A 22496-nucleotide genomic window follows, 5' to 3' on the forward strand; every position below is an offset into this window, starting at 1 on the left:
TAAGGAAGGTGCTATTGGATAGTTTCCTCTGACAGTTTGCAGTCAAATAAAGGTTAAAAATAAATAACCTCTAACGTTTAAAAAATGTAATATTTTAACTTTAATAAGGGTATGAATTAAGGCAGCAGGGTGTGAAAAAGTAAATGAATATTATTTCTAGTATATCTTATTAATTGAAGAAGAATTATACATTCTTTTCATGTAATTTATTTTAAAAATAGTGATAGAGGCAGGATGAAGTAGCCTTTTGGATGTGTAATATGTATGATGTGCATTATTTAGGTGTGCCTTATTAAAGAAGACATATTCCACCATATTTTAAAATAAGAAACTTTCTGCTATATTAAAAAATAAGCTAAAAATTTTATATTTGTTTTTTTTTCTTTGTAATAATAATGTTAGTACAGTTAGGCCCAGCAGTAGCTATATGTATGGGTGAGAGACATGCTTATATTTACTTTTTAAAAAATAACATTGAAGAAAATTTGGCAAACAGAGAAAAAATACACCACCCATAGTACCATCAACCCAGTATAAATGCTGTTAGCATGTTGGTATAACATGTAGCCTTTTCTCTTTGCATTTTTAGACAAGTTATAACCAGTTTTTAATCTTGTTTGTTATGTAACAGTATAGGATATGTCACATGTTATTTTGTAATGGAAGATATATTATAAAAATTTTTTGAAGATTTACTTAAAGTTTGAAATGAGGCAATGATATTTTCAGGGACTGAAGATAAATTTCTTGGCTCACTGCTTTTTTTGGTCAACCTTTTTTGAGCATCTAAGTCAGTACATATCAATCTTTGATTTCATAAGTGTGATAATTGGACATCTAAAAACTCATTTCCATGTTTGAGTTTAAAATGAACTTCATGAGATTTCTCCTATGGGAAGTGATTTTTAGGTGTGCAGAGTTTTGTATGTGTTTTGGTTGCTGCTAGTTTTTTTCGAGTAGAAAATACAGAAAAAGCTGGGCGCAGTGGCTCACACCTATAATCCCAGCACTTTAGGAGGCTGAGGTGGATGGATCATGAGGTCAGGAGTTCAAGACCAGCCTGGCCAAATGGCGAAACCCTGTCTCCACTAAAAATACAAAAAATTAGCTGGGCGTGGTGGCAGGTGCCTGTAATCCCAGCTACTCAAGAGGCTGAGGCAGAGAATTGCTTGAACCCAGGAGGCGAAGGTTGCAGTGAGCCAAGATCACACCACTGCACTCCAGCCTGGGCAACAGACTGAGACTCCGTCTCAAAAAAAAAAAAAAAAAAAAAAAGAAAGAAAGAAAATACAGAAAAAAAGAAGAAAAGAGGAGAAGGAAGGAAGGTTGGAAGCACTTCCTGAAATGATACTTCTGTATACATTTTCCCTGAACACTCCACAGACCTGATTCCTGGCTCTGCTCTGTACTTGTAGTGGCCTGTTCATGTATTCACTCTGAGCAGGGTTTTCTAGAACAGAACAATGTTTTTATTCCCTTTCCCCAAGATCTAGCCAAGTGTGCAGCACATAGTAAGCACTTAATGAACATTCAGTGAGTGAAAGAGGAGAGAAAACCATGCCTAAGAGACACCAAGCATAAGAGAGGAAGGAATTATATCAGGATGTTTTTAGCTGTAAGTTGTAGCATGTAAACTACAAGTGGCTTAAGCAATAAGGACATTTTTTAAATTCACATGACACAAAGTTCAGAGTAAGGGCAGTTCCAAAGCTGGTTTTGCAGCTGAACAATGTCATGGAGTACCCAGATGTTTTTCATTTTTGTACTTAGCCACCATCAGCATATTGGTGATTTCTTCCCTTATAGTTGCAAGATGGATGTAGGAGTTCCAGATGCTATTTGCAGACATGACCATGTCCAACAAAGAAGAGGTGGTATTTTCTGCTGTGTATCTCAGTTTATTACAGAGCTTTCACAGTTGCTTCCAGGTGACGTCTGCTTAGGTCTAGGATTGGCTCACAAGCCTATGCCCTAGCTGACGATGGCTATTGGGTAGACACCAACAGTGGCTGGCATAGAAACACCAGAGGAAACAATAATGGGAAAAAGAATAGTGATAGAGGCAGAATGAAATAGCCTGTTGGATGTGTAATATGTAGAGTCGACATTATTTAGGCCTATTGTATTCTTATCTGTATATACATTCACTATCTGATATTTAATATTAACATATGTTTGAAGCTAGGAGGACAATACTTCTAAGTAAAAAGTGTGCTACTCAAGAGCAGTAGAACCATATATATTTGGGGATGTAAACTATATGAAATTGCAAGTACAAAATTGCTAGGCCTACTTTAGGTCCTTGGAAACTTCATTATCTTCATGGCAAATCTTTTTCTACTGCCATCCCCAGCCTTCCCCACATTTAACATTGCTACTCTGGAGAGAATAGAAAACTTGGGTAACAAGTTAGAAGAACAGAATTTGCTTTCTCATTAACATTATGTTATTCTAAGGAAGAAGGATATTGCACTCAAGAATTACTCAAGGAACAGGTCAAATGAATGGGAGTTACAAAGATAGATAATAGATGTTCTTTTAAAAAGCATCTTCAGGGTTTTTGTTAATAGTACTTTTAAACCATTGTAGTTTGCTACATATTCTTTACTCCTAGAAACTGGGTATAAAAGTGAAAATACATCAAAACAAAATATTCAGCCCACTATATATATATATTCCAGGTGTGCTTAAATAGGGACATATAGATTATTACTATATGACACTTGTATAATTTGGATTGAGTTGAATTCTTAAGCAGAATGTTAATGATCAGAAAATGAGTATTTTTTTAGAAATTATATGTAATATAACATTTTATATTTTTTCCCATTCCCTTTGGATGGGTGTTGGGGTGTGGTGGGGGAAGAGAAACAGTGACCACCTGCGTCACCTGCTGTCTTCATGGTCTTCAGTCTATTGCAGTAGCATCCCAGAGGCTGTTTCTGAGGAACCTGTTACATGGCTAGGTTGATACTGCAGTCTGTTGGCTATTGTCTTCTTTTTTAAAAACAAAGCAAAACAAAATATATTCCTCTTATCTACCTCTCATTCTTGAGATTACATAAGAACTTCCCATCGTATACTAGCTTTTACACCAAATTTTAAAAATTGAAACATACCTTTGCCAGTGAATGTAGTGTTAATTTGCAGAAGTGTGTCATTGGCGCCAAGTTGAATGAATCTGTCACTTAATAGCCTTCCATTAATACTTGTTTAATGAAAGAATGAATGAACTGTTTATACAATATTGGGACTTCTAAGATAATTATGATAATTTAAGGAAAGCAAATATTGGACACTAACCTGTATTTGCTAACATTTTCTTTTAGAAGTTGTGATATTACCAATACTTTGAAAAATCAAACACTGTATTATCTTCAAATTAAAGACTTTAAGTGATATGCTAAATAGAGCTCTTAGCTTGACAGTTAGGACATTTATATATAACTAAGGCACTACACATCTGGGAAAATAAGGACATATTTTGAAAGGAAGCGATTCCAGAAATGGGTGTCTGTGATTCAGTAAGAGGGGCCATGAATACAATGTGAGTAGAATCTGTAACTGTGTGTGGTGCTTTATGCTTCTCAAAAGGCAGTTTTTTCATGATATTATATGGATCTGCTTGCCTGTCTCCCATTATCTGTAATTTAAAATGTGCTATTTTTGTAGCTGTTATTCTTGGACATACAAGTAAATCAACATGTATGTTCAAAAGATATGTACTTGATTTCTGACAAGAGTAAGATAAATTTATTCTTGTATCTAAACGTTAGCATTTATATACAAAAGTTTATTGATAAGTAGTAGATCTCATTTTTGAAAGTATTTTTATATGTACAATGAAAAGGCAGCTTTCTATTTTGTATGAAATTTTTAAAAAATCTTTTAAAAGTACTACAAGATAAAAGGAATTTAAAAATTGACATTATTGGCACAAGATTCATGTTAATGTTTACTCACATAAATAGCGCAAAATACTGCCTAATTAGTGTGGTTGGTAAATTTTTGGTACTTAAATTTTCTCTGTTATTGTAAACCATGCATAAAATGCTTGTCTATTGAGAAGTGCAGAATTGTCAGAGCTTAAACAGCTGACATCTGCTTACTCTCTTAAAAAAAAAAAAAAGAATAACAAGCCATTTCAGCCTAATCTACCTCAAATGTGTTCATGTAAATGGAGGTCCATCTATTGACCTGTATTCTTTTCAGCTCAGGATTGGTCCACATGGTTTATGAAACCAGGAAGCCTGATTTGAAATGCAGATGTCGAGAGAGTGAAGTACACCCTCCCCTTTTTTCTTTGCTGTATCTGTCAGGGTGAAAAATGGCTTGCACAAGGGTCAGTCACCCATACTCACTTAATTACTTTTCTTGGACCCACAGAACTGTCACAAGCTGTGGTGGATGCGGGAGCTGTTCCTCTTTTAGTACTCTGTATCCAGGAGCCAGAAATTGCTTTGAAAAGGATTGCTGCTTCGGCCTTCAGTGATATTGCAAAGCATTCTCCAGAGTTAGCACAGGCAGTAGTGGGTGCAGGAGCTGTTGCTCACTTAGCCCGGATGATCCTCAACCCTGATGCTAAATTGAAGGTATTTCAAAATAAGGTTGAAAAATACATCAGCCTTCTTATAATGTAAGAAAATGGAAATGTGTACACGTGAATATTTTGCATCTAAAAATAATTGGTAAATTATCATTGAAAACAGATATGAATATATTATGTATTTGGTCTCTTAATATGTGAAAATAATGCTATAAGGATTAGATAAAGATGTGATTGGGGAAACTATGTACAAGATCAGAAGTAACAACAGTGTTAACATTAATAATTAAAATACAAAATCACATAATTAAATCTCTGGTTTGGAAAAGACCTAAAGATTTTTGAACCCACCACTATAATATTGTTTCTTATGGAAATTACAATATTTATCTTAGTCTTTTTTATAGCTTTCTAAAATCTGATTTTTAGTTAATAGTCACCAATTATACTTTTATATTCGAATAGTTATATCCTATAATGTTTTAAATTTGTTAATGTTAACTAAGCAATGGAACATTCTTTGAAATGGTATCAGCATCATGTCAAAGATATTGTTCTGCTTGATGATTTTTGTACTAAATGATCACCTGTCTCATAAATTAGCAATTTCAGTATTGCCTAATTAAGAAATAGTATTCATCCAGAGGTCATGTTATTTAATCATCTGTAATAGATAGAGTTTCAAAATATTGAGAACTAATTTGGAAATCAGGAATTTTTAGAACTTGGGTATAAGACTAGAACGTGAATGTCTCAAGACTCAGAAATCTGAGGCTGTTTAGGCATGTACATTTTTTTCCTTTTATAAAGGATTTTGAATATATATAAAACTGTTTACATCTGAACTCTGTAGTGGATACTATATAGTGTTTTGTTTTGTTTTTTGCTTCACAGCATCAGATCCTTTCAGCTCTCAGTCAGGTTTCAAAACATTCCGTGGATCTGGCAGAAATGGTTGTTGAAGCAGAGATTTTTCCAGTTGTACTTACCTGTCTGAAGGACAAGGATGAATACGTGAAGAAAAATGCTTCTACTTTAATTAGAGAGATTGCAAAACATACGCCCGAGGTGAAAAGAAACTTCAAGGCACAATAATATGTAGTAGTTAGTTTTAGTTTTTAAATGAAACATCAATTTGTTTATAGGGCCTAGGGGTTGTGGCACACGATCTAGTTGAGTCAGGATTTCTCATCTTCTACTGATGTTTTGGACTGGGTAGTTCTTTGTTGTGGGGAGCTGGTCCTGCACACTGTAGGACAGATGTTTAGCAAGATCCCTAGCCTCTGCCCACTAGATGCCAAAAGCACCCTTCTCCCACAAGTGGTGACAATCAAAAATGTCTCCATACTTTGCCATGTGTTCCTCAAGGAGCAAAATTGCCTCCAGTTGAGAACACTGGGTTATATTAGCAGAGTTTGAGTTTGAAATCTGTTGCTAGTCATTCCCAACTTTCCATTTCTAGATTGTGAGGACAATGGAACTTTGCCATCCTTATCATTTTATGTCAGCTAGGAGTAGTGAGAACACTATTATAGCTCCAGGTTGGGAGAAATCACAAAGGTCCCCTGGCCTACTGTGACCACTCCAGTAGCTGCTCTTACATGGTGATTTCCTGCTCTGAGTTCCTAGATGGGAAAGAAATAGAGAGAAAGCAAGCCTGTGTTGATTCTGAATTATCTTTTTTTCTGTGTATATTTTGACTAATCAATTTTTATTTCATTAAACTTTAAGTCCTCATTGTTTATTTCATCTAACATCTTTATTTGCTTGAGATTTTTCAAAATTAAAGCGCACTCAGCTAGTAATCATTACTAGCAAAGGGGGAATAATTAGGTTAGAATATTTCAAGTCCGACATTGTCTTTCACCATTCAGTGATTAATCTGCTTCATATTCACCCATTGTGAATGGGGGGTTTCAGTAGTTAGTTATGAACTAGCCCTAGGCTTGGAGTCTACATGAGGAATTTTGACATCCATTATAATAGGGATAAAAGTTGTGCCATCGATGCATGAAAAATTGAATCACAGAATAAAGCTCCTCACAGTTTGTGCATTTGAACTAGCAGGTTTATTGTACTTGTATATTTCTTTAATAAATATAATAATTTCACTAAATGATAATTCAATTTCACCAGTTGTTTTTAGGTTCTAAATAGAGTGTGGCAATATTAAACTGTATTTAAAGACCATCATAGGGTCCTGGTGATCTAACTCTTGTTCCCATCGCTTAGCTTTCACAGCTGGTGGTTAACACAGGAGGGGTTGCTGCCATGATTGACTGCATTGGATCCTGCAAAGGGAACACACGGCTGCCTGGCATCATGATGCTTGGTTACGTAGCAGCTCATTCTGAGAACCTAGCAATGGCAGTCATCATTTCTAAGGTTTGTTCTTGCTTCGTTTTCTTCTAGTTGCAGTAAGAAATTCTAAGACAGAACCACAGATTAATGTTCTCCCACAGAATGCAAAATATAACTGACTGGAGCAAAAAAATTACCTGAAAAAAATTTTGATTGTTTCAATGCTTATTAGCAAGTTTTATTAGCAAGGAAATGGGAAGTTTAAAGTTTTACTCAGTGTTTCTCATCAACAGAATATCAACTATTTTGAGCATTAGTATTATCTGTATTTAAATATGAAGTTTATTTGTATCTTGAAGGATTAATTGTACATATCTACAAACATGTAAAGCTTGCCTTGGTTAGAAACACCTATTTGTAAATGACATGCCCAGTAGTCATTTTCAGTATTCTGGGAGGTCTATATACCCCTCCATTTCCTGCCACTTGAGTGGGAGATGACAATGGCTAGGACATCCCTTTGTATCCACTTTCTCTTCTTCAGCTTTTATGAACAATTTCTCTTCTTAGATCTAGGCAATTCAGAGCACATGTCAGATAGCAGTGTTTTGTTTCCTTGCTCTAGGGCTTTTGCTTTATCTCAGTTCACAATTTGGTAAGAACCCCTCATCTAGTGCAGCCCTGGCACATAGTAGGTGCTTACGAAATGTGTGCTAATGAATAAATATTGATCTCTGGACGAATGCTTCAAAGCCTGTGTGCTTACAGTGTGTGTGGTGACCCTCTGGGGTGTGGGTTTCTTATCAGCATAGAAAACCTGCTGCTGTATGTTAAACAGAAATGTGGATTTTTTTTATCCCTTACTAATCCTCAGAATAAAAAGGAGCCTTAGATCTTTATTTTCTACCTATTTCTTGATAATTCTTTGCTTTACTCCCTTTTATCCTGCTCTTTTCCTTTTGTTCTTCTACTACCACAGACTGTGATAGTGACTAGAGCAATAGTGGTGCTTTCTGAAGGGTCGCGGTAAGGATGTTACCAGGATTTTGATCCTTCGTTCTTTTGTGGATAGTCATGAAGCTTATGCATGGGAAGAATGATGAAAAAAGAAGCAATTGCCGTTGCTTCCCATATGTCTTCCTGAAATTAACCAGGGAGCTCTCCCCTTCTTTTGTCTGAGGTTGCTGCTGGCCTTTCCCACTTGGTTTGTTTTTCAGATAGAGATCAAGGTGTTGCTTGCTGAAACTCCAGCAGTTTCAGGCAAGCCACATAGTATGGTAGCACTCTCTGCTTTTCCTGTGTGGTACTATAAAGACTAATAATAATACGTTACATTTAAATAGTAATTTTAAAGCAAATTTGCATTCCTTATCTTATTTGCTGTTCATTATAATTGAGGCCAACAAGTCAGAGCTTTGGGGATGGAGTAGAGGCACTGTCTCCTTTTCCTCCTGCTTCTTCAGTCTTGTTACATCCTGGACATGTGGGCTTTCTGGAAAGTTGCTTCATTCTGAAGACAGGTCTGACCTTTAATATTGGCAGACATACATTTTTAGTTGTAGGAAAGAAGCCAATGAAGAAATAAAGCTGACCTCTTCAGGAAATTGACCTTAATAACCAAATTAAAAAGCAAAGAATAAAAGTATATATGATGATTCTGGCCTTTGCTGTGGTAGCATAACCATGTGATCTTTTTTTGTGGTACCAAATTTAAGGTGATTACCATAATCTCAAATTAGTCAGAATATTACACCTTTACAGAATTTGGAATTAGAATTTGATTTTTTTAAATTGTTCCTTGGGTATACAAAATGTAATGTATTTGAGGCTCTTTAGTTTATTCTGTTTTTATTATTTAGATAAAATTGAAGCATAAGATGCAAAATGTAAGCATGCGCTGTGTAACAAAAGTAATTGTTGCTTTGACATTCAATCATGTTAAAGTGGAAAGAACTATAATTTAAAAGTTGACCATAATTGATGGAAAATTATTTATGTACTGTTTCAGGAAAGGTGTTGGTGAATATATTCCATTGACAAGGTACTTAGATAGGATGCTTACTGATTTATTTTATTCTCAGACTTATTATATCAGGTTTATTATATTTGGTGAAAATACAATTTCTTTAAAGATTCTAAACTTTTTAACAAAGGAAAATGAAAGATTTTAAAATTCTAAACGTTTTTAGTTTGTCACAGTAAAATCTGGTTTTGCCTATTTCCTAGTCTGTGACATCTGTTGTTTGGTTAAATACCTCTCTATTTGGGGGGTAAAAGCTAGTAGAGAAATTCTTGGTTTAGTTGAATTGTTACCAATAATTAAGGTAATTTAGTTCTAGTCATTTTATTGACTTAAGAAATGACAGCCCCTGTGATGTGCTCATTTATTGAACCGTTTAAGAAAAAAAGGATCAAGGCTGAAATGATTTCTTCTCATGTTTGAGAGACATGGAAGACTCTTTAATCCTGCTCTAGATTCATAACACTTGCTCTTTTGATCCACGCTGCAGGGTGTACCCCAGTTGTCAGTCTGCTTGTCAGAAGAACCGGAAGATCATATTAAGGCTGCAGCTGCTTGGGCCTTAGGACAGATTGGAAGACACACTCCTGAACATGCACGGGCTGTTGCAGTCACAAATACTTTGCCAGTTCTGCTTTCTTTGTACATGTCAACAGAAAGTTCTGAGGATCTCCAAGTAAAAGTAAGTGCTTAATTCTGTTTTATGAAGATTTTGGCTCATTTAAAAAATATGTCATTTAAAATCTCTTTGTTTTCATCATGTACAATATTGTTTTATGAGTCAAGAAATACAAATTTATCAGAATTGACTTCACTCTTCTTTGAAAATGAGCTACCCTGTCTCTAAAAATCAGTGATATATTTTACAGAAAATCTCTATGGGTGCAAAGTTGTTTGTAAAATGAATGGTTATTGCATTCTACATTCCTGTTGACTTTTCTTATGAAGTAGGAACTGAAGAATAATAGAATTTTTTAGTTTGAATTTGCTGGAGAGACCTCTAGTTCATTTTACATTTAAAAGTGGAATCCAAAAGAACTTAAGGTACCTTTCAAATGTATCATATAACTAGTCAGAGGGTATTTTTGAACCCGTAATTTATGTCTTTAATTCCAAGGCCACCTGACCTTTTAATTATATGTCTTATATTTGTTTCTTTAAAAAATTGTCTATAAGACTAAATTAAATATTTTTAAATCATGCATTTTTAAAAGGCAGATTTTCTGAAATATTACTAGCTACTAAAATGCTTCACAAAACATGAATATGAAGAAGGATGGTTTAATGATTTTAGAATTTAAAAAAAAGAAATAAAATGTTTTCCAGCATAGTTCCTATTAGGAAAACTTATAAGTTTTTGAAAGCAGCTTGTAAAATTGTCTTGGATTGAGGAAAGTTCACAGAACACACAATAATTTAACAGTAAATTAAATTACATTTAAATTTTAATTAAAACAGTAAACTAACAAATAGGAAAACAATTTGGTGAAACTTAACTTTAGATGGCATAATGAGATGGGAAGTTTACTTGAACTATACACTTAAGGGACTCTGAAAGTTATGTATAGCGAATTATCTATTTGACTTGTAAATTTTATAAAAGTAAATTTATGTATATGTGGTCATGTTTGCATATTATTTCTCTACTAATGCATTGAGGGAAATTGGTTTCTAAGATTTAACTTTTTTTTCAGTTTTTATAAGGCTTTCTAGACCAACAATAATTTAATAGATTTAGAACTTCTCTCATATGTCTCTCACATGTGCATTCTTTGGCAATGCTTGGTAAAGAGAGAAAGATTAACAATGTAAGGTCTTTTCTAGTTTAGCAGGTCTCTTTAACTTTCTGGTGAGAAACCAAAACTCTATTCCCAGCTTTAAGTTGTCCAAGCACAGCTGATATACATGTATACATGTATATAATTTCAACCTATATATGTAGTCCTCTTTTGGCTTCGTATTTCTTTAACCCATTATCATTGTTGTTTTTCTCCTCCTCCTTTCGTTCTCCTCTTCCGTCCTCTCCTGCCACCCTCCTGAGTTTCCTCTTAAGTTTTGGAAATAAAGTAAAGGGATATATGAGCTAGAGCATAAATCATTAATAGTGGACTCAATAGTAATTTCAGCTTGAGAAGCCCTTACAAATAGTCCTTTAGGTAAGAGTATGTACTTTTTATATACTACTACCTTGTATATCTTGACTTTTAATAAATTATTATGATATTATGTTGTATACATATCACTGGAGAAAAATAAATTTGAAAACTTCACTTTTTGAAGTAAGATAAATTTCATTATGTTTAACAAGTGGTATTTTTAGGTTAACTAATAGAAATTAACTTCCTTCTGCCTATGTTTAGTACAGTATTACTTTCAGGAAATACACTGAGTAGTAAGTTAAAAAGTGGGATCTTTACCAATCGTTATTCCATCAACAATCTTTTAAAGGCTTCAAGCCCATCCAAATATTTTATTATTGTAGTGATTTGATCATTCTTTTTTCTTTCCCCACGGTCTCGTGAATTCTATCAGCTGTTATTTTAAAGGGTGTAGAATGAAAGTCCATTCAAGCCTGTTCGATTTGACACCATCTCAGTAGGGAAAAGTGTATCCAAGAGTGTCAAGAACTGTCTAATGGTATTTCTCATTTGTTACTCTATGGCAGCTTTCAAATTATAAGCCCATGTTGAAGTTCATTTTGTCCCAAAGGCATGTCAGCTTCTGTAAGCATTCTCTAATTGGTTTCCATGCAGGAGAACCAATGCGCAATCTTTTGGAATTTCTCTCATGTTTTCTTTGGAGAAATATCTATTCAGACCCTTTGCTCATTTTAAATTGGGTTACTTATCTTTTTGTTATTGAATTGTAAGAGTTCTTTGTATATTCTGGGTACAAGTTCTTATAAAATGTATGATTTGTAAATACTTTCTCACATTCTATAGATTTTCTTACTATTTGCTCCCATGTTACTCCAAATCTCTTAATAAAAATGGAAAGTAAATTTTTTTCTAATAATCTTATCTACATGTTTTGAAAATATTCAGGCAGTTATACCTTTATTTGTTTGGATTTAGAGGCATCATATTGAAATGTTTCATCTTACTTTGGCATTTGAATCAGTTCATTCTAGTTATAAAACTATGTTTAAGATAATTATTTAATTATTGTGTTCTTAAGGTAATAGTTGTTCCCCCTTCATTTTTTAGCAGCTTTATTGAGCTATAGTTCACATGCCATACCTTTATCCACTTAAAGTGTACCATTGAATGGTTTTGGGTATATTTACAGAATTATGAAACCATCACCACTATCTAATTTTAGAATATTTTTATTCCCCACAAAAGAAATGCTACCCATTAGCTGTGATTCTGTATCCCCTCTGCCTAGCCCCAGGCAACCATTAATTTACTTTCTGTCTCTATGGATTTGTCTCTTTTGGACATTTCATTTAAATGGAGTCATACAACATATATAACCTTTTTAGAGATAGGGTTTCCTTCTGTTGCAGACTGGAGTGCAGTGGCATAATCATAACTCATTGCAGCCTTGAACTCCTGGGCCCAAGTAATCCTCCTGCCTTAGCATCCCAAGTAGCTAAGACTACAAGTGTGTACTGCCACATCGGGCTAATTAATTTTTTCTTTTTTTGTAGAGACAGGGTCTCACTGTGTTGCCCAGGCTGGTCTTGAACTCCTGGCCTCAAGCAGTCCCCCACCTTGACCTCCCAAAGCACTGGGATAAGAGGTGTGAGCCACCACACCTAGCCATGTGCCTGCCTTCTTTACTACTTAGTTGAGGTTTCACAGTTTGTCCATGTTGTGGCATATATCAGTATTTTGTTCCTTTCTATTGCCAAATAATATTCTATTATATTAATATGTCACATTTTATCCATTTACTAGCTGATGGATGTTGGATTATTTCTACTCTTGACTATTATGAATAATGCTGTTGTAAACATTATTGTAACAAGTTTTCGTGTGCATGCATGTTTTCATTTCTCTTGGGTATTTACCCAGGGATGAAACTGCTGGGTCAATGCATAACTCTGTTTAACATCTCGAGAAACTGCCCAACTGTTTTCCATTGTACTGCCAGCAAGGTATGATGGTTCCACTTTTTCCATATCTTTGCCAACTCTTGTTATTATCTTTATTTTTGATTGTAGCCATCCTAGTGGGTTTGAATTGATATCTCATTGTGGTTTTGATTTGCATTTGTCAAATGGCTAATGATGTTGAAAATCTTTGATATGTTTATTGGCTGTTCATACATCTTCTTTAGAGAGATGTCTATTCAGACCCTTTGCTCATTTTAAACTGGGTTATTTATCTTTTTATTATTGAGTTATAAGAGTTCTTTGTATATTCTGGATGCAAGATCTTATCAGATGTATGATTTACAAGTATTTTCTCACATTCTGTGGGTTGTCTTATTTTCTTGATGTTATTGTCTGCAGCACAAAAGTTTTAAATTTTAATGAAATTCAGTTGATCTATTTTGGTTGTTGTTGCATATGCTTTTTGTGTTGTATCTAAGAAGGCTTTGTCTAACCAAAGGTCATAAAGATTTACTCCTATGTTCCTCTTCATTTTAATAGCTATTACTCTTTGGACCACAATGCTTTCAGAACATAACTTTCTGAAAAGAATTTTTTAAAATTTTTAAGCAGTTTTCATTCAAGATAATTGTATTAGCCTGTTCTCACACTGCTGTAAATAACTACCTGAGACTGGGTAATTGATGAAGAAGTTTAATTGACTCACAGTTCTGCATGCTGTACAGGAAGCATGGCTGGGAGGCCTCATGAAACTTGCCATCATGGCAGAAGGCAAAGGGGAAATAATGTCTTCACATGGCGGAGCAGGAGAGAGGGAGCGAAGGGGGTGCTACATGCTTTTAAACAAGCAGATCTCATGAGAACTCTGATATAGTTTGGCTCTGTGTCCCCAGCCAAATCTCATCTTGAATTGTACTCCCATAATTCCCCCATGTTGTGGGAGGGACCTGGTGGGAGATAATTTGAATCATGGGGGTGGTTTCCCCCATACTGTTCTTGTGGTAGGGATTAAGTCTCATGATAGCTGATGGTTTTATCAGGGGTGTCCACTTTGGCATCTTATTTTCTCTTGCCACTGCCATGTAAGAAGTGCCTTTTGCCTCCTGCTGTGATTCTGAGGCCTCCCGAGCCATGTGGAACTGTAACTCCAATTAAACCTCTTTTTCTTCCCCATGTCAGGTATGTCTATCAGCTGCGTGAAAACAGACCAATACAAACTCTACCATGAGACAGCACTAGGGGGAGGGTGCTAAACCATCAGAAGCCACTCCCATGATCCAATCACGACCCACCAGGCCCCACCATTGACAGCAGGCCACACCATTGATATAGTTTACTCTCCAACACTGGGAGCAAGCCATATCAATAATCCACTAAGGAAAGGAACAATTAGTAATTTTTGGTATTCTTCCAATTTTTAGTGAAAAACAATTGAAATTGTATTGGTTTCCCATAGTATTGTCAATTTTATTTCGTTAATTGCTATTTTTATGTGTAGTGTTAAGAGGTAAAAAAAAATAGTGTTGTTACTTACTGTGGTTTTTCCAATAGCCCTAATCAGGGAGGATACAGTCAGTTTTTAGAAATGACGGAAAAATGAATGAAGTTAGAACTGTAGATGCTATGCTAGTTAATAGGTAAACCAGGCCCAAACCCTCAGAACGCCCTCAATAGATAGCCCAGGATTCCTTCTCTGACATCGTCATATATTGTGTCTAAGGATAAACATTAACTACTAAATGCAATGACAATTAGGAAAACTTATAATCTGTTATTCATTAGCTCAAGGTAAGATATTACTTGATTTACTGAACTAGGTAAATAGGAGAGTTTTTTTGACCCCATAAAATTTCTGTACAATTCATAGTATGGAGTTGTAAGAGTTATTTTATTTTGCTCACAGCCATAAACAACCAATCATAATGCATATTTTCTAGAAGGTAACGAATCTTAAAACCAACATGTGACATGATCTTGTATGTAAAAAAATCCTAAGGAATTCACACACACACACACACGCACACACACACAAATCATAGAACTAATAAGAGTTCAACAAAGTCATGGGATACAAGATCAATATACAGAAATCAATTGTATTTTCTTTTCTGAGACAGGGTCTCACTCTGTTACCCAGGCTGGGCTGCTGCCCAGGCTGGAGTACAGTGGTGCAATCTCAGCTTACTACAACCTCCACCTCCCAGGTTCAAGTGATTCTTGTGCCTCAGCCTCCTGAGTAGTTGGGATTACAGGCATGTACCACCACGCCTGGCTAATTTTTTTGGTATTTTTAGTAGAGACAGGGTTTTGCCATGTTGGCCAGGCTTGTCTTGAACTCCTGAGCTCAAATGATCCACCTGCCTCGGCCTCCCAAAGTGGCTGAGATTACAGATGTGAGCCACTGCTGCTGGCCTCTCAATTGTATTTTCATGTACAGGTAATAAACAATTCAAATATGAAGTTAAGAAAATAATTTTATTCATAATAACATCAAGAATTAAATACATACAAATTAACAAAAGTTTAAGACTAGTACACTGAAAACTATAAAACATTACTTAAAAAATAAATTATGAGACATTCCATGTTCATGGACTGGAAGATTCAATATTGTTAAACTGGCAATACTCCAAATTGATCTATATATTTAACATAATCTCTATCAAAATCCTAGCTGGCTTTTTTTTCCCCCAGAAATTGAGAAGCTTATCTGAAAATTCATGTGGAAATGAAAAGAACCCAGACTAGCAAAACAATCTTGAAAATGAAGAACTTAACACTCCCCAATTTCAAAATGTACCACAAAGCTATAGTAATCAAGATAATGTGGTACTTGCTTACAGAAAGACATATGTATCAATGGAATTGAATTGAGAATCTGAAATAAACCCTTTTTATCATCAATTGATTTTTCACAAAGATGCCAAGGCAATTTAATGTGCTGGGACACAACACATTAACACAACAAAGGTGCTGGGACAATTTTATCCTCAAGTAAAAATATTAATTTGGACCCCTATCTCATACCATATACCAGGGTTATCTCAAAATGGATCATAGATATAAATATAAGTGTTAAGACTAGAAATTCTTAGAAGAAACCTAGGAATAAATATGTGTGACCTCAGGTTAGGCAATTATTTTTTAGATATTTTACCTAAACACAAGTGATTTTAAAAATTGATAAATTATATTTCATTAAAATAAAAAAAAAAACCTCTTATGCTTCGAAAGACACCATTAAGCCTGGGCACATGGCTTATGCCTGTAATCCCAACACTTTGGAGGACAAGGCCAGAGGATCACTTGAGGTTAGGCGTTTTGAGACCAGCATGGGCAACATAGTGAGACCCTATCTGTACAAAAAACAAAACAAAACAAAACTAGCAGAGTGTGGTGGTGCATCCCTGTAGTCCTAGCTATTTGGGAGGCTAAGGCAGGAGGATTGCTTGAGCCCAAGAATTTGAGGCTGCAGTGAGCTATGATCCTGACACTGCACTGCAGCCTGGGTAAGAAAGTGAGATCCTGTCTTTAAAAAAGAAAAGGTTAACATTAAGAAAATGAAAAGACAAACCACACAAACTTGGAGAAAATATTTGCAATTCAAGAAAGGAGTTTAAGTATTTTTTTTTTTTTTTGAGACAGACTCTCACTCTGTTGCCCAGGCTGGAGTGCAATGGCACGATCTCAGTTCACTGCAAACTCCGTCTCCTGGGTTCAAGCGAGTCTCCTGCCTCAGCCTCCTGAGTAGCTGGGTCTACAGGCACCCACCACCATACCTGGCTAATTTTTGTATTTTTAGTAGAGACAGGGTTTCACCATGTTGGCCAGGCTGGTCTAGAACTCCTGACCTCAGGTGATCCATCTCCCTTGGCCTCCCAAAGTACTGGGATTACAGGCCTGAGCCACCGTGCCTGGCTGAGTTTAAGTCTTTTTAACAACTTTATTGAGATATAATTTACATACCATAAATTCACTCATTTTAGGTACACTATTTAATGATTTTTAGTAAACTTACAGAATTGTGCAACCATATTCACAATCAAATTTCAGAACATTTTCATCATCCCAGAAGGAAGCGTCATGCCCATTTGTAGTCACTCCCTCTTCCTCCTCTCAATTATACCCACCAGCTCCAGACAACTATTAATCTACTTTCTGTCTTTCTAAATTTGACTTTTCTGGACAATCCATATAAATGAAATTATACAATATATGAACTTTTGTGCCTGGCCTCTTTCACTAAGGGTAACATTTGTGAGGTTCATTCATGTTGTTGCATGTGTCAGTACTTCATTCCTTTTCATTGTCAAATAGATGTGTAAAGAAAGTCTTAAGTAACTAGGATTTCTATCATGCTGGATAATACAGCTGATTATTAATTATAATATACATTTCTATCTAGAAGAATATAATCATAAGCTGATTATATTTCTTCCACATGAAAGATAGTAAAGCTCAGTGAATTCCTAGTGTCATTAGACTCTTTTCTACAGTTCTTGATTAATAACTTGACAATACATCAACTTAGAACTACTAGAATAAGGCTGTCTTTATTGTACAGTGTATGTGATTTCTGCTACACTGTTCAAGGACCTTTTCACTGATAACAGTGAAGTTAAATTTGTTAGCTTGCTAAGATTATCATGATTTAAGATAGTTCCCAAGTATGTTGGGAATTGAGAGTTTAATTCCAACTTACATTATACTACTTGTGGGAAAAAGCTGGGCTGCATATTTTACATTCCTTGTTTTATTTAATCTAATTTATAAAACAGTGTTTGAGGATGAATGTGTCAAGCAATAAGAGGCTACGCAAGCCTGCTTAGCCTGGGTCTCTGGGAAACCTTAAATTCAAGAGATTCTTTACTAATAACACACCTGTGATAAAGTTTGGCTGAATCGATTTACCGATTATAAAGTTCATGATGTGAAAATCACAATGCTCCTTGACATTTCAAGAGCATTGCAAAACACTCAATAGCAAAACAATATGGTGATCCCAGAAGACCAGGTTGGGTAAGGCCTCAGAGAGAAAATAGGTGAAGAGAAAAGCCATAAGGGAGCACTGAAGCACAAAACCTCAGACAAGCAGATGTGGAATTCTAATGGAAAATAGCTGGAGACAAACCCAATTGTTGTAAAGCTTTCCAAACTGAAGGGGACAGCCTTTAAGACAAAGAAAATGAATCACAACCAGCCATGGCCTGAGGGCTGGCTGCCGTGATGTGCTGCAGCCCCATCAGGGTCCTTCTCCACTTGTAGCAAGGGTCAGCACCACATGATGTCACCTTGAAATACGGAGTGCAGGAGGGGGTAGAAATGGTACATATGGTACGTATTCTTCTGCTTGTGGGTGATACACTCCCTGTGTTGAGAAGATCTGTAATTGAGTAGATCCTATCTGTTTTGCTTCTGTGAATGGGGAAGTGTCTACCTACGAGCTGTAGCAGCACCTCTGCAAATGCTCATTGAATAATGCACACTGTAGCCACTTCTGACTGCATATGTATAAGCCATGAAATCATGGAGAATATAGAATGCTTGATAATGACATTCTTCAAAAAACCAAATTATTTTCTCGTATTTGTTGATAAGTAGAAATGGGGTGTATTAGTTATCTCAGTTTCCTGTATACAAATTTTTACTCTAATATAGTATATATTAATTTATAGTCTGTAACTTTGCTTTATAATTTTAATTTTCTTATAGGTATTTTAAAAGCTCAGTAATACACTTTACATTTTAAGGCTTAACACAAAGACAACTTGTAGGATATTCTATGATAAAATCAATCAAAGCAGGAGTTTTTTTTGACAACAATTTTTAAAAATGAAACAACTGCAGCTTAGACCAGGAAATTGATTTTATTTTCAAATTCCAGGAATGTCAGATTTGAATTCTTGTCAAGGTTTCATTGATTACTTACTTATGTATACATTCTGCTTTATATTTCAAGAGTAAAGAAGCCATAAAGAATATCCTGCAAAAATGCACCTACTTACCAGCCCTTGAACCATTTCTATATGGTGCTCCTCCCAATATTCTGAAACATGTGGTTGGACAGTTCAGTAAGGTAAGAAATGCCAGCCTCTAAGGGGAGGAAGAAAATTAAAGTGATTTGTTAAGTTATTTTTTTTTCTGTTGGGTCAGTGGCTTTTTCTGTAAGACGGGGTCATGGTTTTACTACTTAACTCTCACCAATCTGTATGGACAGGGAAGTTACCTTAATAAAATTCACATGTAAATAAAACACTTTCTTCATCCTCACATTTTCCTCAGAGCCTCTACTGTCTTTTTAACTGTTCCCAGAAAAGAAAAATCTCATAATATAGATAATTTATATTGATAAGTGACTTTTAGTAATCTTTCTAGTGTCTTTCATTTCACTCACCTGGGAATATGGCAAAGCTCAAAGAGAAAAGGAAAAAGGTTTCTGAGCCACTGAAATATCTTTCATGAAGTCCATGTACTTTACTGGAGATGTTCTCAGACAGTCATTTGGAGCATATTGACTTATTTTATGAACAATTTTAACAAATACAGCTGTCATATTTCTTAGATTGTTGCAGATTAAATGATAGTAAATGGCAGTAGGTAGAAAGGTCAAGCTGCTATAAGTGGGCACAGCCAGCAGAGCTGATTACCAATAGCAAAGGATGAAAGAGAATGACTCTATTACCACAGACACTGATAGTCAGGATGGTGACCCTAAGCTATCAAGAGCTGGCTAAATTATGCTCAGTGAATTTGACTTAGGAAAATGGGGTCTGTACAAGTAGTAGCCCTGGTGGTTATGAGCTCGGGTTCTGAATTGGAGTATCTGGAGTTCCCACTTACTAGCTCTGTAATTCTTTAACAAAATGTTGATCTCTCTAAACCTTAGCTTGGTTACCCATAAAATGTAAATAATTAGAGTACTTATTTCATAGGGTCATTGTAAAGAGTAAGATATTGTATGTTAAGCATTTAGCTCAATCCTAGGCACATATTAAGCACTCAAAAGAACAAAAACAACCAAAGAGTTGTATTTAAGAAATAAAACATGCAAGTGGGTCAGGCTAATTTAAAAGATTTTTTAAAAAATGAATGGGGGGGTGGCAAATTCATTTGAATAGTCAGTTATAATGCTATATAAATGAGAAATTACTATTCATACACTATGTTTCTACAAATAATGAACAAAAACTATGTATTGTTATAACTTTTAAAGTAGTCCCTACAGATAAGTTTGTCTAGTTTTAGGTCTTCATCTGAAAGATAGAGTCTGCTAACAGCCTTCAGTTCTCTCAACTCTGTTCATGACCTCCAACAGTACGACTGGCCGTCAAGTGCCAGAGCCACAGGAAAGTAGAAGTTTCACATTGCTGAAGCCACTCACCCAGGCAGGATACAGTTCTGTGTATCAAACACTTACATCCTTTCTTCCTCCTTCCAATAAAATAAGCTCCCCCTCTTAGTTATATGGGATGAGGGGAATATAATGGCATGCCCTCTTGACAAACCAACTAAATAACCAAATATTGCAGAGAAAAGACTAAATTACTGCAAGGGAAATTGATCCATTTCTTTATTTTTTGTGTACTTTTGGGTGCTAAGAAAGTGACCAGCTAATTTGATCATCTAAGAGTGATAAGGGGTAAGGGGCTGAGTAGATCATCTACAGACAGAGTTATCTGTTCCTGAACTGGGTAATTGACATTATTTCTGAAAGTTTCATTTTGTAGTTTAATCTTTTAGGCTAGTGAGTGAGATATTCTGATTTTATTGAAGTAGCTATGAAAGTAAACACTAACCTACATTAAGAGTTCAAAATACATAAAACCAGTGGGATGTGTGGAAGTTAGACAGCCCCAAGATAAAATAAATACAGTACCTGTATCATATACACTTATAAATGTGCCTTCAGGAATATTTCCTTAATCTAAAGATACCAAAGCACTAAAAAGAGATGATAAAGCAAGGTAGAAGGTAAAAAGATACTGAAGTGGCTGGGGACAGAGATAGGAAGTAATGAAAATTCTCCAGGCCAAACAAAATATGTAAAACCAATATATTTATAGAGTATTACATTTTTTACAAATATATACTAGTGCAATTTTTATTGTCCAGCTGATTTATATTATTGCTGTATTAGCAAGATCCTTTTGTGGTTTTAATTATTTGTTAAATGCCTACATGTACCCAGCTCTCTGTTGAGCATTGGGGAACAGACAAAAAAGATTAAGTTGTTCTTCAGGGAACTTTATAATCTAGCTGAGGAGAGCAGACAAAATAATTAGAAAACATTTCAATGTACTAGACTTGGAGATAAACTTTTTTTTAAAAGAAGGAATGAGTGAATGTAGTCTGAAGTGTTCAGATAGGGCTTCAATGGAGGAAGGACAAGTGAAAAGAGCTGGTCCTTGCAGAAGGAACAAGATGGGAAAAAAAGAGTGTTTCTCTCAGAGGGATAGTAGCAGTGACCAAGGAAGAGAGCAGGACTTCCCACATTGTGAGCCCACCCCTTCCCCAGGACCTTCCTAGTCTGGTCAGTCTTTTTTTTGTCTCTCATAATAAATTTCTTCATTTCCACTGGCTTTTTCCTGTCAACATGCAAACGTGCTCAAGTCTCCTTGATCCTAAGATCAAAACCTGCAACATCTTTAGCCTTTAGTTCTATCCTACCACGGTCTACTGATTCCCTGTTTTCTCTTTCTGAAACTTTAAAGTTTGCCTTGACTTCCTTACTTGGGACACTTTCCTCAGCTGCTGATAGCCTGCCTTCCTCAACTTCGCCTCCACACACAGCTGCCTTTAGTCAAGTCTTCAGCACCTTCTTCACTGTCAGATCCAGTGACTTGTTTTTTAGTTTTCATTGGTTGCTTTAAGAAACCTTCTCTTGGATTTATTGATTCCTTACGTTTCTGATCTTCTCTCTAACATTTCAGTCCCCTTTCTCTGCCTACTCTTTAGTATATTTATTCATTTGTTAAACATTTGTTGAACCTCTGTTAGGTACCAGGCACGAGGGAAATGAATGAACTCAAGTATAGTTTCTGCCTTCAGTGCCTTTGTGACAGACATAATGGATAATTAAAAATTAAAATTAAAATATTGTGTGGTATTTAGGTATTATATGGTAAGCACATGGATGGTGGTTTGACAGAATGCTGACAAAAGAAAAGAACTCAACTCATCCTGGGATAAGGGGATAGGGGCTTCCAGAGAAGGATTCTTAAAGGAGGTGACACTTGAGCTAAGTCTTAAAAGATGACTAAGAGTTAACCAAGCATAAGGGGAGAGGTTTGTGGAGTGCGGAAAGCCATTTTAGGAAGAGGTAACAGCGTGGGCAAAGGCAAGAGATGACACAGCATGCATGCTGTGATGTTACTGAAACAATATTTAGGACGGAGATTAGTGGTGGCTGGAGAGGTATTTAGGAGCTGGGTTCCACAGGACCCTTTGTGCCTTGTTAAGGAGCTTGCCTTTAAATTCTTAGGGAGCAAACAGACCTTGAATGGTGTAAGCTTTATATTTTACATCTGTGAGTGGATCTCCATTGCCTTTGCCCATGTTCATTGCCTTTA

The 22496-nt window shown here is 35.6% G+C and overlaps 1 protein-coding gene across 3 annotated transcripts in view; it reads left to right on the forward strand.

Moving 5' to 3' along the window:
- SPAG6 (sperm associated antigen 6) overlaps positions 1–22496 on the forward strand; it is a 74770-nt gene that overhangs the window by 46305 nt on the left and 5969 nt on the right. For all 3 annotated transcript variants that reach the window (XM_032169156.2, XM_032169317.2, XM_058432221.1), the window contains exons 5-9: positions 4387–4592; positions 5441–5614; positions 6779–6931; positions 9358–9549; positions 18887–19003. In XM_032169156.2, the coding sequence (XP_032025047.1) occupies positions 4387–4592; positions 5441–5614; positions 6779–6931; positions 9358–9549; positions 18887–19003 (842 nt within the window). The remainder of the gene's footprint in view (positions 1–4386; positions 4593–5440; positions 5615–6778; positions 6932–9357; positions 9550–18886; positions 19004–22496) is intronic.

This window comes from Hylobates moloch, unplaced genomic scaffold (assembly GCF_009828535.3).
Source record: "Hylobates moloch isolate HMO894 unplaced genomic scaffold, HMol_V3 SCAFFOLD_2, whole genome shotgun sequence".
NCBI classification, from domain to species: domain Eukaryota; kingdom Metazoa; phylum Chordata; class Mammalia; order Primates; family Hylobatidae; genus Hylobates; species Hylobates moloch.